The following is a 16,635-nucleotide window of genomic DNA, read 5'->3' as shown; positions in this document are numbered from 1 at the left end:
TTGGGCCACCTTTGGTCTTCAGTGCCCATTCTACTGCTTCAATGTCTACCCTTTTTTGCCGTTGGCCAGGAATGAGAGACATGGGTTGGTTGGTGACTTCCTGTCCACGAAACCTGGCCCTACCCAGCGAGTTAAACATACACCCCCTGAGTGGGGCGGGGGCTTTCAGCTAGGGCTTAGAAAGCAGAATTTGTTCAAGGTGGGAGAAATCTCACAGCTGGAGAAGGTGTTCATGAAGTCGGTGTGTCCTTTCCAACAGGAAAATTCCTGGGAATGATGGGGATGCTTCAAAAGCCAGACTGGAACTGAGGGAAGAAAATCCTTTGAACCACACTGTGGTAAGAGATTAACGGCCATGTGTTGACGCGGTACCTGTCAGTGATCTGTAATCAATGGTGCATTGTTTTGCATACCATTAAAGGGCTGTCCCTGATTTAGGGCAGGACTGGGTAGGAAGGTGGCTGGGAGGTTCGCCCAGAAGTTCTTGTCAGGCCTTCCCGAAGGGGCGGGCTCCCCAAAATCAGTGGGCCCACTTACTATTGGGGCTCCCTGTGACAACACTCATGGCACGCTCCACCAGAGCTTCCAGCTGAATGTTACCAGCCTCCATCTAGACCCTTTGGTCTATCTTTCCAGTCAAACATGAAACAGTAGGACGGTGTCTAAAGGCACCAGGGGGAGAAAGTCAAAAGAGGACGTCACCACAGTTTGACCCATGGCCTCCTTGTTGCTTTAGAAACAAGCCTGGGTCTTCCCTTTGAAAGAACACCTTCCTCTGTCCAGGAAAGGCAGAGAGAACACCCCTCCCCAACCAGAACTGGGCTGGGGGCGAGGGGAGGGGCTGCATCAGGGTGGCCCTGAGAGGAAGGGAGTTGGTGGCAGCAAATAATTTTTGCTGAGAAAGAGCAAATTCCAGCATTAATAGATGACTGTGTTAACGTGTGGGCCAGAAGTCGAAAGGGATCAACATTTTCCGTGTTCTCCAAATACTAGTTAAACACGAGGTGAGACACGAGCAGGCAGCAAACCAGCTGAGGGACGGGCTTGGGAGGGAGCAGGCCCTAGGAATCCTTTCTTTAGCCCTTTATCCTTTATTTAAATTAAAAACCAAAAAAGCATCCTTCTTGTGCAAATGTTCAGGTTGCTGTTGTGTTGAACGAGAGCGCAGGGCTTGTCTGGTGGGAAAGACCACCCACATAACTCTCGGGTCTTCTTTTCTGCAAAGGTGGACGCCACCACGGCTCATCGAATCGATGGCTTGGCAGCTCTGAGCATGGAACGCAGTGGCCTGATCCGAGAAGGCCTCCGAGTCCCAGGAAACATCGTCTACTCCAGTTTGTGTGGACTAGGCTCAGAGAAAGGCCGAGAGGCAGCCACAAGCACCCTAGGGGGGCTTGGGTTTTCTTCAGAGAGAAATCCAGAGATGCAGTTCAAACCGACTACCCCGGAGACAGTAGAGGCTTCCGCCGTCTCAGGAAAGCCTCCCAACGGCTTTAGTGCTATCTATAAAACACCGCCTGGAATACAAAAAACTGCTGTGCCCTCGGCAGAGACCCTGGGCTTGGACAGGTCTGCGAGCGACAAACAGAGCCCTCTCAACATCAATGGTGCTAGTTACCTGCGGCTGCCCTGGGTCCCTCCTTACATGGAGGGGAGCACACCAGCCATTTACCCTTTCCTCGACTCGCCAAATAAGTATTCACTGAACATGTACAAGGCCTTGCTACCTCAGCAGTCCTACAGCCTAGCCCAGCCACTCTACTCGCCTGTCTGCACCAACGGGGAGCGCTTTCTCTACCTGCCACCGCCTCACTACGTCAGCCCCCACATCCCATCGTCCTTGGCTTCGCCCCTGAGGCTCTCCACCCCGTCAGCTTCCCCCGCCATCCCGCCTCTTGTCCACTGTGCAGACAAAAGCCTCCCATGGAAGATGGGGGTCAGTCCTGGGAACCCAGTCGAGTCACACGCCTACCCGCATATCCAGAACAGCAAACAGCCCAGGGTGCCCTCCGCCAAGTCGGTGGTCGCCAGCGGCCTGCCAGGGGACACGACGCTCCTGCTGCCCCCCTCGCCTCGGCCGTCACCCCGGGTCCACCTGCCCACGCAGTCTGCCGCAGACACCTACTCCGAGTTCCACAAGCACTACGCCAGGATCTCCACCTCGCCCTCAGTCACCCTGTCGAAGCCATACATGACGGTCAGCAGCGAGTTCCCCGCAGCCAGGCTCTCCAATGGCAAGTACCCAAAAGCACCCGATGGGGGCGAAGGGGCCCAGCCAGTTCCCGGACACGCCCGGAAAACGGCCGCTCCTGACCGAAAAGATGGCTCCTCCTCCCCGCCTATGTTGGAGAAGCAGACGGTTACCAAAGACGTCACCGACAAGCCACTGGACTTGTCCTCTAAAGTGGTGGACGTAGACGCCTCCAAAGCTGACCACGTGAAAAAGATGGCTCCCACGGTCCTAGTTCACAGCCGAGCTGCAAGTGGCTTAGTGCTCTCTGGAAGTGAGCTTCCGAAGGAAACATTATCTCCTCCAGGAAATGGCTGTGCTATCTATCGATCTGAGATCATTAGCACTGCTCCCTCATCCTGGGTGGTGCCCGGGCCAAGTCCCAACGAAGAGAACAATGGCAAAAGCATGCCACTGAAAAACAAAACCCTGGACTGGGCCCTGCCACAGCAACGGAGTTCTTCCTGTCCCCGCATGGGCAGCGGCGACACCGTGGTCAGTAGCGTCTCGGGGACTGTGTCAAGCGCCGGCCGGCCGGCCTCCGCTTCTCCAGCCCCCAATGCCAATGCAGACGGCACCAAGACAAGCCGGAGCTCTGGGGACACCACGCCATCCGTCATTCAGCATGTGGGCCAGCCCCCAACCACACCTGCCAAGCATAGCACCAGCACCAGCGGCAAAGGTGGCAAAGCCGGCAACCCAGAGCCCAGTTTCAAAGCAAACGAGAATGGCCTGCCACCCAGCTCAATCTTTCTGTCTCCAAATGAGGCGTTCAGGTCCCCCCCCATTCCCTACCCCAGGAGTTACCTCCCTTACCCGGCACCTGAGGGCATTGCCATCAGCCCCCTCTCCTTACATGGCAAAGGACCTGTTTACCCTCACCCAGTCTTGCTCCCCAATGGCAGTCTCTTTCCCGGGCATCTGGCCCCAAAGCCTGGGCTGCCCTATGGGCTGCCCACGGGCCGGCCTGAGTTTGTGACCTACCAAGATGCACTGGGGCTGGGCATGGTGCATCCCATGCTGATCCCGCACACGCCCATCGAGATCGCTAAAGAGGAAAAGCCAGAGAGGAGGTCCCGGTCCCACGAGCGACCCCGCTACGAGGACCCAGCCCTCCGGACTCGGTTCTCTGAGATGATGGAAGCTAGCAACACCAAGCTCCATGCCGAAGTCCCCACCGACAAGAGCCTGAAGGCCAGCGCCAGTTGGAATCAGGGGAAACCTGTGGTCAAAAGCGACAAGCTCGTCTACGTCGACCTTCTCCGAGAAGAACAAGATGCAAAACCAGACACAACTGTGTCCAAAGCTGGCTTCTCAGCCGAGGGCGTGGGCCAGAGCGCAGCAGAGCCCCCCAAGCCCCCTACCGAGCCGGGCTTGCAGCAGCACCGGGATTTCATCACCATGCGGGAGGAGCTGGGCCACCTGGGGGACTTCCATGAAACCTATACATTCAAACAGGCCCCGAGCCAGTCCATTTTCAGCTTGAGCAAGGAGAATGTGCCAGCCGGCACCAACAAAGAGAACCTGGGGGTACCCGTCACGGCTTCGTTCCTCGAACCAGCCCTGGGGGGTGATGGCCCTGCCATCGCTTTCGGCAAGACCCCCGAGGAGCCCAAACCGTTTTGCATAAGCAGCGCCCCGCCATCGAGTGTGGACGGCCCCCCCACCTATACCAAAGACGGATGTGACGATGCCGAGTGCAACGACGGCAAAGTCCTGAAACCCAAGCCATCCAAACTGGCGAAAAGGATTGCAAACTCCGCGGGTTACGTTGGTGACCGGTTCAAGTGCGTCACCACCGAACTGTACGCGGACTCCAGTCAGCTCAGCAGAGAGCAGCGGGCACTGCAGGTGAGCCCCCCACGCCCCAACTGCAGGCCTCTTAGCAGCTGGCAGTTTCTTTTGTAATCATGTAAAAGAGGATGGTGGGGTGGGGGTGGGCTGGCAGGGCAGGCCCCCAGTCAGACGTGGTTAGTTACTGTGGTAATGGTCGGAGGTACGAAGTGTGTGCAGTGAAGGGGAAGCGAGTGGTAGACTCCGGCATCTGCAGATACCTGAAGTTACTCTGTAGCTTTGGAAACTCCACTCGCAAGCTGCTAACGTCCTAATTGTTATGAAGGCTATTATCTGAGAGAGGGCATGCCGATTACCTATCACTTGCTTTGATTTCACAGCTTTAAGAATGCTGTACGTGATATGTGGTGGAGATATTTAGCAGCCGCATGTCTATGGGATTCGTGCAAAAAATTTTTCCACCAAAATCAATAGCTATATGTCAATTATAGATAAATAAGCTTACAGACAAAACCAAAATGGAAAGGGAAGCTGGCATTTAAAGGGGTAGAGTATGTATTTTAACTTGCTAGTAAATAATGATCGATGTTGTGTAGGAATTTCCTAAGATATTTTACGTTTAATTAAAAGATGAATAAAGCCAAATTGTTTTTGCGATGTTAAGAAAAAAATTGGTTTATGCTTATAAAAATGGATGAAATTATCCAAATGATCCATTGAGTACCCATTTTAATTACATAGATGGAAGGATTACAAGAGGACAGTATTTTATGTCTACCCGCTGCTTACTGTGAGGTCAGTTCTTCAAATTTTTATTACTAGAATCTTACATAAACCTTTTTGAGTTTACATTTCATTTCCAAATATGCCGAGGGAAGTTTGTGGGCCATGGTCGTCTCTATTCATTGTGCATTTTGTTTTCTTTCCCGTGTTGTGTTTTTGTTTCGTTTTGTTGTTTCTCTGCGTTGTCCTTGCGTTGTTTTCCCCTTTACCTTGCCAAGCGATTGTCTGTCTCTTGACAATAGTGTATGCATCCACGCATACACACCACACATTTCTCCCTACCCATACGACTGTTTGCCTAGAAATGTGTGGCTCCTTATGTAATCGATACTCTTAAATGTTTTACCTGTTAAAAGTTTCTCAGTCTCTTCTTGAGTGGTATCTCCTACAATTGTGGTTGGTTTTGGGCAAACTTTTCTTTGAAAATAATTTCCATTAAGGTAAGGCCAAGGAACTAGCTTTTATGGTAAGGTGGTATTGGTTGCTTTTTTTATTTTTTTGGTTTTATGTTTGCCTTTGTGTGTGTTTTTTCATCTTTGTTCTCTTTCTAGCGTGCAATGATGCGCTTCTCCGAGTTAGAGATGAAAGAGCGGGAAGGTGGCCACCCAACAACCAAAGACTCCTCCGAGGTGTGCAAATTCAGCCCTGCTGACTGGGAGAGGCTGAAAGGAAATCAGGACAAAAAGCCCAAGTTGGTCACCCTGGAGGAGACTGGTGCTGACCAGAATGACAATGAGAGATGTAAGTAAAACTTAGCAACTTGTGTGTTGAGAACAGGCTAGCGGGCTTTGCCTGGAGGCCAGGGGGATGGGAGAGGAAGCAATTCCCCTCTGATGGCCCCAGGGTCCTGTTGGCGCCTGCTCTTAGCAAGGGGCCTGCTTTGCTACCCTAGCCATGAAGGAGCTGATTGTCCTTTTGAATGGTGTGTCCTCCAGGAGTGAAGCATCTCTGAGAGGTTATTGTCCTGTAGTTAGCGACCCTCTAGTGGGGAAGGGTACACAATGTAGCCGAGGCCAAGCAGTGCTGGAGGTCAAGTGTGGCACAGGCAGATTTCATTTTGTAGGGGTGGAATGCTTCCCAGCCAGAGGCACTTCGTGGCCTTCTCATTTCCTCACCTCCTCCCCATCGCCCAAGTCCCCACCCCCGCCCCCCATGGTGAGGAATGGACAGTTCTGGAATTCACGCCCCAAAGGCGCAGGATCCCTTGAAATACCATCAAGAGGCATGAGAGTACCTTGAAACTAGAGCACAGCTGTTGTACCACGTCCGGTTGGTTTGCCGCCGTTGGGAGTTGGCAGCAGAGTCCAAGAGAGTATAACATATGTGCGGGTGTTCTTTCCCCCAGACAAAGGGCAGCTTACGTTCTGAGAGGGGGACCGTGAAGAGAAAGCTCTACCTAGCACACTTCTCTTCACCCCCCAACAGCCATGCCACCCACCCACACACACCACCACCCCCACCCCAACTGTGATCCACTCGAATTGCCGGATTGATTAAAAACATGTTGGCTGTAAGTGGTGAGGATCTTGGTCTTCGTTTCTCAAATGTGCCTGTTTTAGGCCCAACACTTGTTGTGGAGTCCTGAAACTTTGTAGGGCAAACAAAGAAGAGAGAAGACGGTGTGTAAAGCCTTCCTGAGAGATGACAGGGCGGTTGGGTACATTTCAGAGCTTTGTGCCACCGGTGCGCCCGCCTGCCCGCCATGCTGATGACCTTTGAGAACGTTAGTGGTCTGGGAGAGCACGCTCCTTATCTCGCTCCCTCCGTTCCCAAGGCAAAACAGGACCAGCTTGAAAGAAGATAAATCTAGTGCTTACCAAGTGGTGGTCTTAGCCAAGTGTGAAGGGCTCTTGGGAATGGCTGAAGTGAGGAGACTGAGGGCAGACCATTGGGTATGGGGAGAGGGAAGTTCAAGCTCTCCTTCGGACTAGAACCCCCTCTCTCCTTAATCCAACTGTGGGCATGCAGCCTTTCCCATCTGACACGCTGCCTAATATCAGCCCTTGGAAAGGTTTCTCAGAGGCTTGGGAGAATGGGACAAGGCCGAGGTGACCGGAAGATGCTGAGGGAGGTAGGAGGAAGAAGAGGGCAGGGAACAGGTCAGCCTCAAATTTCCTTGCCCTTTGGTTTTTAAGATTCAGCCAGACAGAATCTGGGTTTGGGTGGCACTTCCGCCTCACCGCTACCTTTTCCCTTCATTCTTACTGAACGGAGAGGAGAGAAGTCAGGGTGGCCAGTGATGAGCGATTAGCTTTGTCCCAGAGTACCCCGCTAGTCTTGCTGCTGCCATGCTCCCCTCACCCAGGACTCGGGTCACAGCCCGGACAGCTGGTGCTAGAGCCATTGAGCTGCAAATGAACTGAGCCATGCTCTCCTTTTGGCTCCCATGCCTCCCTTGGGTGTCGGTGTGGCAAGAGAACCAAACTATGAGCAGATGTGAGCTGGAGTGGAGATTGCGTGAGGGCATAGGTCGCATCCCAGAAGCCTTCCCCCATCTGAGGAAGCTCTTGGACCTGGCATGAGTGGGTACATCTGCCGCCTCGGGGGCGCTGTCTTGTTTGAGGTGTGTCGTCGTCTGTCCATGTCCCCCCCACCCCCACCAAAGTGAGTTAACTTGAAGTACAGTAATCTGGATGTTCACTTCCTCTTTATGTTAGTGTGGGCAGTGGGATGCAACTTTCCTCTCAGTTAGAAAGGACAAATTCAGAAGAGCCGCAAACTTGAAAGTTAACTCATCTCTTTGTCACTAGCCACTATCTGTGACTTTTCAAAGATGGAGCGGGACAAGAGCCAATTGGCCCCCTTAATCTTTAAGCCCAGAGTGTCCATTTTTCCTTCCGACCACCTGGCTTGCATGAACATAGAGGCCCTCCCCTGTGGCCTTGTTAACAATTGGAAGGAACTGGACAACTAGGTAGATGAGAGAGAGAGAAGTGTGTGTGTGGGGGGGATCATTGTGTGTGGAGCCATACAAGGACGTCTCACAACTTCAGGAAACTTCTGGTGGAACCCCTGCGAGTTATATAAACCATTTGAATGGAAAACAAAGTACTAATGCCTCGTCCGAGAGGGTGTGAGTTTTACCCAGGTTCATTTCTGCTGGAGGTGGTAGATAGTTCCTTCCGGACGAGAGTTAAAATTCTGGGTAGCCCTCAAACATTGGAGCACCCTCCCGTCTTGTCTGGGGCTCACTGGGCTTTGTTGCCACGGTGACTTGTAAATGTTGCCATGGCAATGTTTCTGTGAGGTAATGCTATGGCACAACCATGATAACTCATGGGATGCATGCGCGCGTGTCATAGTGTGCTGTAGGCAGGGAGAGCAATATAACCAAGGGCACAGCTACTGACACCTGGCAGAATCCGGGGACCAAAGGCATATGGCTAGTTGATTTCTAGAAGAGTAGCAGCCATGTCGGAGCCTGATGGTTAGAAGCCCTGCCTACCCCTCTTCCCCTTTCCAGTCTGCCCTCAACCGGAATTTTGGGGTGGTTACTGGTTGAAATGGCCACGATGAGGTGGATCCGAACACGGAGCCTTTTGCTTGTCCGTTTGGCGGTGGCGACCGTGTGTATCTGGGATGGTCGGGGTTGGGTGGTCTTCGGTTTTACTTCTGAACCGTGGTCTGGTCTTGGCTTCCCTGAGGGAAGGAAGCACTGAGCCTTCACCCTGAGAGGTTGTAGTGAAAACCCGCTGCCAGCCTTCAGGTTTTTTCCTGCGAATGGCTTGGGGGAGGTGATGGGGGTAGGGGCGGGGGCAGTCTGGGAAAAGATTCTCTCAGAGAAATGGAAAAGGAAGCAGCTAAACTATGTGTGTGGGTGGGTGTGATTTCAATGAGCACCAAATTTAGCATGGGAGGGGTCCTGATAATAGTCTAGGATGGAGACCCACAGGCATCGAGCTGGGGGTCCTGCGTGAAGAAGGAGGAGGGGAAGGGTCTGGAAGGACAGCTGAGGACCGCAGGGCGGGGAGGGGGGGGGCTCCCCCCCCAAGGCAAGTAGTGCTCAGGCAGACTTTTGTCAGCAGCATAGAGAATTCTTCCACCAGCTACCCCGGGAGCTGGGGGCCCCGGAAGTTGTATATGAAGGGAGTATCCTCGCCAGGAGGGAGGGTGGGTTACCAGATGGGGAAGACAGCAAGGGCTCCTATCTTCCGAGGGGCTGCTCCTGTTGAGCGAGCCAGCAGCCTGACCTGTGGGACAGGGAGATAGGAGGTGCCTGGTGGTCACTGCTCATTCTGGTCTGTGAAATAAGTGGGCAAAAAATACTGGCCATTTAGGGAGAAGGTCAGGTGGGTGAGGCAGGAAGTATTGGCAGTGAGCATGGACTCAGGTGGAAAACCTTCAACCTGAGAGAGACCGCAGACGCGACTGTTCCCTGGTGGCAAAGTGGTTACAAATTGGACTGCTAACTGCGAGGTCAGCAGTTTGAAACCACCAGTGCTCCTCGGGAGAACGATGAAACTTTTTACTCCTGTAAACAGTCTTGGAAACTCAAAAGGGGTTGGTTCTACCCTGTCCAATAGGGAGTATCCTAAAGAGCCCTGGTGGCGCACAGTGGTTAAGCACCCCACTGCCAACCAAAAGGTTAGCAGTTCGAACCCACTAGCCACCCCTCAAGAGAAAGATGGACCAGTCTGCATTTCTGTCAAGATGCACAGCTTTGGAAACCCAATGGGGGGCGGGGGGGTTAGTTCCACTCTGACCTACAAGGTCGGTGTGAGTCAGATTCAACGCTAAGACAGCGGTGTGTGTGTGTGTGGGGGGGGGGTATTAAATGGAACCTCAAGTCTAGATCGAAATGTTAGCATTGAACCTGAAAGCAGACTGACTTTTCATCTGATTAGGGCCTCTGGAGAGCATTGTGATCTCACCAGCTCACACCCGCCCCACCCCCCCACTCCTGCCCCCTGAAACTTTCCTTACCCAAAGCAGGGAACCAGACCCAGGCCCAAAGTGCACAGTATGACAGCTCTTCAGATGGTCCCAGCATGGCCCTGCTGCCTCTCCTTCCCCTTCCCTTCCCCCAGGGCTGTCAGGGAAGGCAAGCAACATAATTAGGAGGAGGCCCACAGCTCGAAATCTTATAAATACAGGGGCGCACATAAATGCCAGCTGCTCAGCAAATCCTAGCCTCCTTTTGTGACAGCGGTTCCCGGCCTTGCTTAGCTTGTACTTACGAAGGCCACCCCTGGGAGGAGGCTCGCCGTCATATTCCCACTTTACAGCTGAAAGGGGGCCCGGTTGTAAAGTGGCGCAGTTACCGCTAGAGCAGTTAAGAGGGTCACAGAGCAGACGAGATGAGAACCCACAGCCTGCCGGTGCGTGTCCCCGGCCCCAGCACTGAGGCTCTCAGTCCCCTCCCCTCCCCCACTTGTTTGCAAAGTCTCCTAGGCAGGGCTTCAGCTCGGAGCTGGGGGGAAGCCTGGGTGTTGGTTACTACCACTGCCACAGAGCAGTCTCTTAGGATCCCGTGCTGAGGACAGGCTACCGTGAGCCAGGTGCTGCCAGGGCCAGGTGTACCTCAGAGATGTAGTGGGGGCGGAGAGGGAGAGGGCTCCTCATCCAGATGGTGGATGGTAGAGAGTTGGGACATAGCATGGTGGGGAGGCTCAGTCTAACTTTCCCAGCCTCTGCCTTGGGACCTCCATGAAGAGGAGGCGCGCTCCTCCATGGGTGAGAGGGCAGACTTCCCCAGGCCAGGGAGAAACATACCACCAGCAATGACTGCCACGGAGGGCCAGTGACGCCACCAAGAGGAGAAGGGTTCCCCCAGGGACAGACCCGGGCCAGGAATTAAGGACACAGTTTGGACATCAGGGTAGAAGAGTGGGTATTGGCACGTGTGCAGCAGGAAAGGTCCTAGCTTATCTAGGAACAGGCTTATATTGCACAAGGTCCACCAAACCCAACTGGTGGTGTGAGGTGCAGGATCCTTTCCGGTGGGATTAGGAGAAATGCTACAGTGATTGTGAAAGGCAGTAAATATTGTTGACTAAAAGGAACACAAAAAGCAAGACAGTTGATGGGTTAGTTCTTACGGTGAAACAAAAGTAGGAAGTGATGTTGGGCAGAAAGGGTTGAGCCCGGTGTGCCAGTGTGAGTGGGGTGGAAAGCGCTGGTTTAGCCTGTAAATGGAATCGCACACCTGCAGCTTGTCTGGATTTCTCCTGGATGCAGAAGTATGAAGGAAGTGACTGCTGTCCCCAGGGTCCCCAAGGTGCTAGGGGTCTAGGGAGCCTTTCTTGGTTGGAGCAGGAAAGGGCTTCCCTTCTTGGGAAAGAAACGGAGCTCGCTCCTTGGCATGACTTTTCCCTCCACGTGTGTGACGAGGACGGGGAGGGGGAGGGGGAGGGGGGCAGGGGACAGACAAGCCCTTTGGCATTGCTTCTGGACATGTGCCTGGGCTGAAGCGACTTCCCTTGGGTCATTCCAGGCCACTCTTCCCAGCAGTCTGGGTCCTCCCTGGCTTCTTGCCCTCTCCGTTAGCCTTGTGGCTGCCCCTTGGGAGGGGGGGAGTCTTTGGTCTGATTATGATATCACCAGCCTACCAGTTACTTCAGCATGAAGACCCGAGTCGATGTTTCCATAGAGATTTTCAGGTCAGTCTTAGCTTGATTGGATCTAGCGGCTGAAAGAAAGGAATCTTTATTTATTTATTTAAAGTGTGTGTTGATGGGTCCCTCATGAAAAGATAGAGGAGAAAACCGTAGAGTCTGAGGCCCCAAAGTACATGCGCATCTCGCCTCCTTTGGAGATAACTGATTTTGACAGTCCAGTGGGTAGGTAGGGACCCTCTTCTCCACTGAAGCCCATGTCCTTGGGCCTCCAGGTCCCGCTCGCTACTCAGAAGACCCTCCCTTCACATGGTGCTCTTACGGACTCTTCATTTATGTATTCTCTCTCTTCTGCTCTCCCCAGGCGAATATACTGCTGGCAACAAACTTGATCCATTCGAACCCCAGGAGGACAAAGAACTTCCTGTGGAGAAGTTTTTCGTGGAGAGGCAGCCTCTGAGCGAGTCACCCACCGAGCCGGCGGCCGTGGCGGTGGCGGCAGTGGACATGCCCCACAGCCCCACCCTCCGGCTGGAACGCAAACGCAAACTCTCAGGGGACAGCAGCCAAACTGAGACCACCGCAGATGACATGGCGGAGGACTCCTTGCTCAAAGCCAAGCGGAGACGGGTCTCCAAAGGTGAGCTTAGTTGGCTGCAGTGGCGGTCTGCTTGGGGGTGGGGGGGGCTTGTGCATGCGGCCAGAGGTGGACAGACGGTGTGGGTGTGAGGCGCGTTGCCCATCCTAGATGCCCTCTCCCCCCTTTAGAAACTTGTAAGAGAGTGGGAGTGTCCCAGGGATTTGGAAATCTGCCCCTCCCCTCACATCCCTCCCCACCCCCACCTCCCCCCAAACCAGATGTAGGAGTTCAAGTCCAAAGATGGCCCAAGATAACTTCTGAGGCCTGGTGGTGACATATGCTCCAGCCAAGACAGCAACCATCCCCCCTCCCCACCCCCTTGCCCCATTAGTGATGCATAAGACAGATTGTTCCCTGAAGGGGGCTTTTTGATTAATTTGTAGTTATTTTTCCATTAGATGACTGGCCTGAGAGGGAAATGACAAACAGTTCCTCTAAGCACTTAGAAGACCCACATTATAATGAGCTGACCAACCTGAAGGTGTGCATTGAATTAACAGGGCTCCATCCTAAAAAGCAACGCCACTTGCTGCACCTTAGAGAACGCTGGGAACAGCAAGTGTCTGCAGCAGAGGGCAAACCTGGCCGACAAAACAGGAAGGAAGTGACCCAGGTAGTTGAGCCTGAGGTTACTGCCCAGGGGAATAACATCACTGAAGAGAAGCCCATCAGGAAAAGGTCCGAGATCAAAGCTAATAGAAGCTGGTCGGAAGAGTCCCTCAAATCCAACGACAGTGAACAAGGTATTCCAGGCTGTCTTCCCACCCCACCCCACCCCCCACTGTCCTCTCCTATGGGAGACACTCCTTCGCTCAGGGCAGAAGATAGTACCAGAGGGGGGCCTTAGAGTTAGGGCCATAGAAGTTGAATGTTGACTAGAATGTGGCAGGCAATCTTATGGAGTGTCGTCACAGGCCCTGCCCATCTCGCCCCACTTCCTTTAGAACGGGCAGTGAGGACAACAGTGGCCAAGACAGAAGCTGAAAGTGGGGTTCAGGTGGCCTCATTGCCACCCCAGGCCATCTCCTGTCTGGACCCAGCACCCCCAGCGGGTGGGAGTCGGGGGAGGGGGCACCAAGACGAGCTGGCTTTTGCCCTCCCTGCCCAGGTCCTTTGAAGCAACTTGCCACTTGATCTTTTGTGGGTTCACCTATTTGCCATTTAAATATGGGATAATTAAAATATTAATGCTTTGAAAACATAATTGGTATATCTTTAAAAAACCAAAGCCGCTCCAGTGATTAGTGTTAACAATGGGCTTTTCTTTCCACACCGGCTACAACTGTGTAACGCCTGCTTCTTCTCTGCCCCCCACCCCTTTGCCTCCTGCCCACCCCCCTCCGGATTTAGGCTTGCCTCCCTTCCCCGGCTCTCTGCCCATGAAGAGCCTTTCATCCAGCAATGTAAACGGCAAAAAACAGACCCAGCCAAGCTGTATACCAGCCTCTAGGCCGCCTGCCAAGCAACAGAAAATTAAAGAAAGCCAAAAGACAGATGTGCTGTGCGCTGAGGAAGACGAGGGCCACCAGGCTGCCTCCCTGCTGCAGAAATACACCGATGCCAGTGAGAAGCCATCCGGGAAGAGACTGTGCAAAACCAAGCATTTGATACCTCAGGAGCCCAGGCGGAGCTTGCCGCTGACAGGGGATTACTATGTGGAGAACACTGATGGCAAGGTAGCCCTGATGCCCCCGCCCCCCCTTAGGCCTGCGGGAACACATTCTGGTGCCTGTGGTTTGCCTGGATCCCTCCCCCCAAGTCCCCTTCCTATCTTAGAAGTACATATCTAGGGGGAGAGTAGAGTTGAAGTTTAAATTATAGGGAAATTAAGCCTCCTCTTTAATGTACACCCTCGCCCATGTCTTTCCTTTTTTTTTTTTTTTAATTTTAAGGGGAAAGGGGTGTTTTTCCATTGGGGTTGGTCACCTGGGCGATGGGTATTTATTTTATACCCAGACTTATAAGCTACTCAGTCACTGTCACTGAGTCGAATTTTGACTCACAGCCTTGACTGTGTGCCCTACTTGGTTTTGTGACAGGTGACTGTCCGGCGATTCCGCAAGCGACCAGAGCCCACTTCGGAATATGACCTGTCGCCAGCCAAGCCGGAGCAGAAGCCCTTCGACCGACTGCAACAATTTCTTCCGGCTTCCCAGTCTACCCAGCTGCCAGGCACCACTTCCCCCCAGGAGACGACCCAGTCTCGTCCGATGCCACCCGAAGCACGAAGACTGATTGTTAACAAGAACGCGGGTGAGACCCTCCTGCAGCGGGCCGCCCGGCTGGGTTATGAGGTGAGTCTGGGGCTGGAGGCACCCTTGGAGTCTTGGGGAGAGGTGCAGGAGCCCCCGGCTGTTTGTGTGTGTCCTCGGCACCATCGGGGCTTGAAAAGAAAGGTCTCCGAGGTTGGGTTCATGTTCAGGCAGGTAACCCTCCTCACTACCCTCTAGTTGGGCTGGCTTATCTCTGAGGCGAAATCTGACATAACCCAGGGCTTGGCGACGGGGAGAATTTTAATGAGCCCTTTTGGATTCTGATTAGCAAGGGGGAGAGAGATGAACTGCAGGACTTAGGCGGAGCAGGCTCTTGAGGGAGCGGAGCCACAGGGAGGGCCCCTGAAACAATCTCTGGCTGAGCTCCTGGGAGTCCCAAGCTCGCTCCAACTCAGAGAGCAGTGACCCTGGAGGGCGGAGTGGACCTGTCCCTGTAGGTGGCCGAGACGGTAAATCTGTAGGTAGCCCTGGTGGTGCGGTGTCGGTTATGTGCTGGGCTGCCAACCGCCAGGTCAGCATTTCGGGTCCATCAGCTGCTCTGTGGGAGGAAGACGGGGCTCCTGATGAAGATGATAAAGGGATCGTCAAAACCAAACTCAGAGCAGCCTCTAGGTACGGGCAGGACTGCCCCCGTGGACTTTCCAAGGTGGGGCTCCTACTGGAAACAGATCGCCAGTTGGTGGTTTCCATCTGGGCATCTTTGGGTGAGGGGCCAGTCTGCCCCAGAGCACTTTGTCACTGTGCCACTAGGGCACCTCACCTAGGGTAGCTCGTGGAACCCTTTCAAGTGCCTCCTATGGGGCTACTAACAGTCGTCACTTTCAGATGAGCCTTTGTTTGAACCCCCAAACAAAACCCGCTGCCAGCGAGTGGATCCCGGCACATACTGAGTGACCCTGGCTAGGACAGACTGGAACCGGTTCTTAAAGTTTCTGAGACCGGAAAGTTCGGTGGGGCGCACAGCCCCTCTTTCTCTCTGAGAGCAGCTACTGGACCTTGCGGATGGCAGCCCCATGCTTAGTTCACTGTAACACCAGGCCTCCCTAACTGAGGCCCAGAGGGCTTAAATGATGCCATCCTACCCTGCCCAGATTCAGCCCTGGTCCAACGTCTCTCCCAAGATTGGCTTGCATTGGGAATTGTCCCCTTTCCAGTTCCAACACCCTCTGCTAGATAGATGGCTCCTCTTGCCCTGGCGGCTCCCTTCCCCCACCACACACTTGTCACTTGAAATTGTGATGCAATAGCCCACAGGGCAAAGACATTTTTTAAAATACTGGCACCAGCCCTTTGGGAGTTGAATGGTGAAAATAAAAATGAGGCTCTGTAAGCCGCAGGCGGGAGGAGAGGAGGTGGCAGGATGGAAGCCAGGCAGGGCTTAGGCTGAAACCTTTGCTCCCGTACCTCGCCCTGCTCTTCTCTCTGCTGTTGTCCTTTGTGCCTTGAGCCCTTCCTGGTGTGACTGCCCAGTAGTGTGCTCTGCACCCAGTCCCCGCCCCTCCACCTCTCCCCGTGGAACAGCTGTGTGGGCGGGGAGTTGGCAGTAGGTGAACACCCCCTGCCTTGTGGGGTGGTTCTTTGAAGCCCTAGCATTTCTGAGCTCTCGGGTATTTTTGGTTCTGGGTTGTATCAGCATGTCTCGTGTGTTGTGCTGTTTTGTTTTGCGATTACCTGATGATCCCGGAGAGAACTCTCTGGAGCGATAGGTAGTTCAGTTTCTTGCGAATGAGAAATCCAAGTGGTGGCTGCTAATGGTTTCCCGTGAGCCGAGAGCAGTAGCACAGAGCAGCTGGGGTAGATGTTGCATGTACTCCCCTTCCCTTCCCAGAGACAGGCTGTGCCTCTCTACAGCCCTGGCCTGGCCTCGGCGTCATTGCCAACACTTAATAAGCCAGAGGTAAACGCACACTTACTCAGGCTTCCTTACTGGTCTGTACGGAACAGTTGCACTCTTGCTCCTTGGCTAATCAACCCCGGCTAATCGGCCGTCAAGCTCGCCCTTCCCTTTGAGGCCAGAGACTAAGAGGTCCTTGCTGGTCTTTGAAAAAGCAGTTTCCATTTTGTTGCCCTATAGCTGGGCCACAACAGGAAGGTCACGTGTGGTATTTCAGATCTTTTACGGGGTAAGACCAGTTAGCTTGCTTAATGTAGTTAAGGTGCCTGACGTGGCAAGGCACCAAATTAGCGGACGGGTTTCCCTCAAGTTATTCTTTTTGTGTCCAGCTTAGCTGGAAAAGGCCCCGTGTAGTGAAAAGGCCGTCCCAGCAATGTGTCACGTTCATTTGGAAAACCCCACCCTCTGGCTTCGGCTCCGTGTGACAGAGCTACAGACTTTCAGTGTGTGTGGTGGGGGGTGGGGGG

The 16,635-nt window shown here is 53.6% G+C and overlaps 1 protein-coding gene across 7 annotated transcripts in view; it reads left to right on the top strand.

Annotated features, from left to right (window-relative positions):
- Positions 1-16,635, top strand: part of BCOR (BCL6 corepressor) — a 107,562-nt gene that overhangs the window by 81,434 nt on the left and 9,493 nt on the right. For 3 of the 7 annotated variants that reach the window (XM_045289387.1, XM_045289386.1, XM_004714583.3), the window contains exons 3-10: positions 260-338; positions 1,226-4,081; positions 4,766-4,819; positions 5,359-5,548; positions 11,726-12,001; positions 12,400-12,744; positions 13,352-13,677; positions 14,041-14,295. In XM_045289387.1, the coding sequence (XP_045145322.1) occupies positions 260-338; positions 1,226-4,081; positions 4,766-4,819; positions 5,359-5,548; positions 11,726-12,001; positions 12,400-12,744; positions 13,352-13,677; positions 14,041-14,295 (4,381 nt within the window). The remainder of the gene's footprint in view (positions 1-259; positions 339-1,225; positions 4,082-4,765; positions 4,820-5,358; positions 5,549-11,725; positions 12,002-12,399; positions 12,745-13,351; positions 13,678-14,040; positions 14,296-16,635) is intronic. The other 4 variants (XM_045289389.1, XM_013007727.2, XM_045289388.1 and 1 more) reach the window with 3 other exon arrangements.

This window comes from Echinops telfairi, unplaced genomic scaffold (assembly GCF_000313985.2).
Source record: "Echinops telfairi isolate 266 unplaced genomic scaffold, ASM31398v2 ScPeMD7_26;HRSCAF=91, whole genome shotgun sequence".
NCBI classification, from domain to species: domain Eukaryota; kingdom Metazoa; phylum Chordata; class Mammalia; order Afrosoricida; family Tenrecidae; genus Echinops; species Echinops telfairi.
Note: the sequence above shows the minus strand (reverse complement) of the source record. Positions and strands in the feature narration are given on the sequence as shown.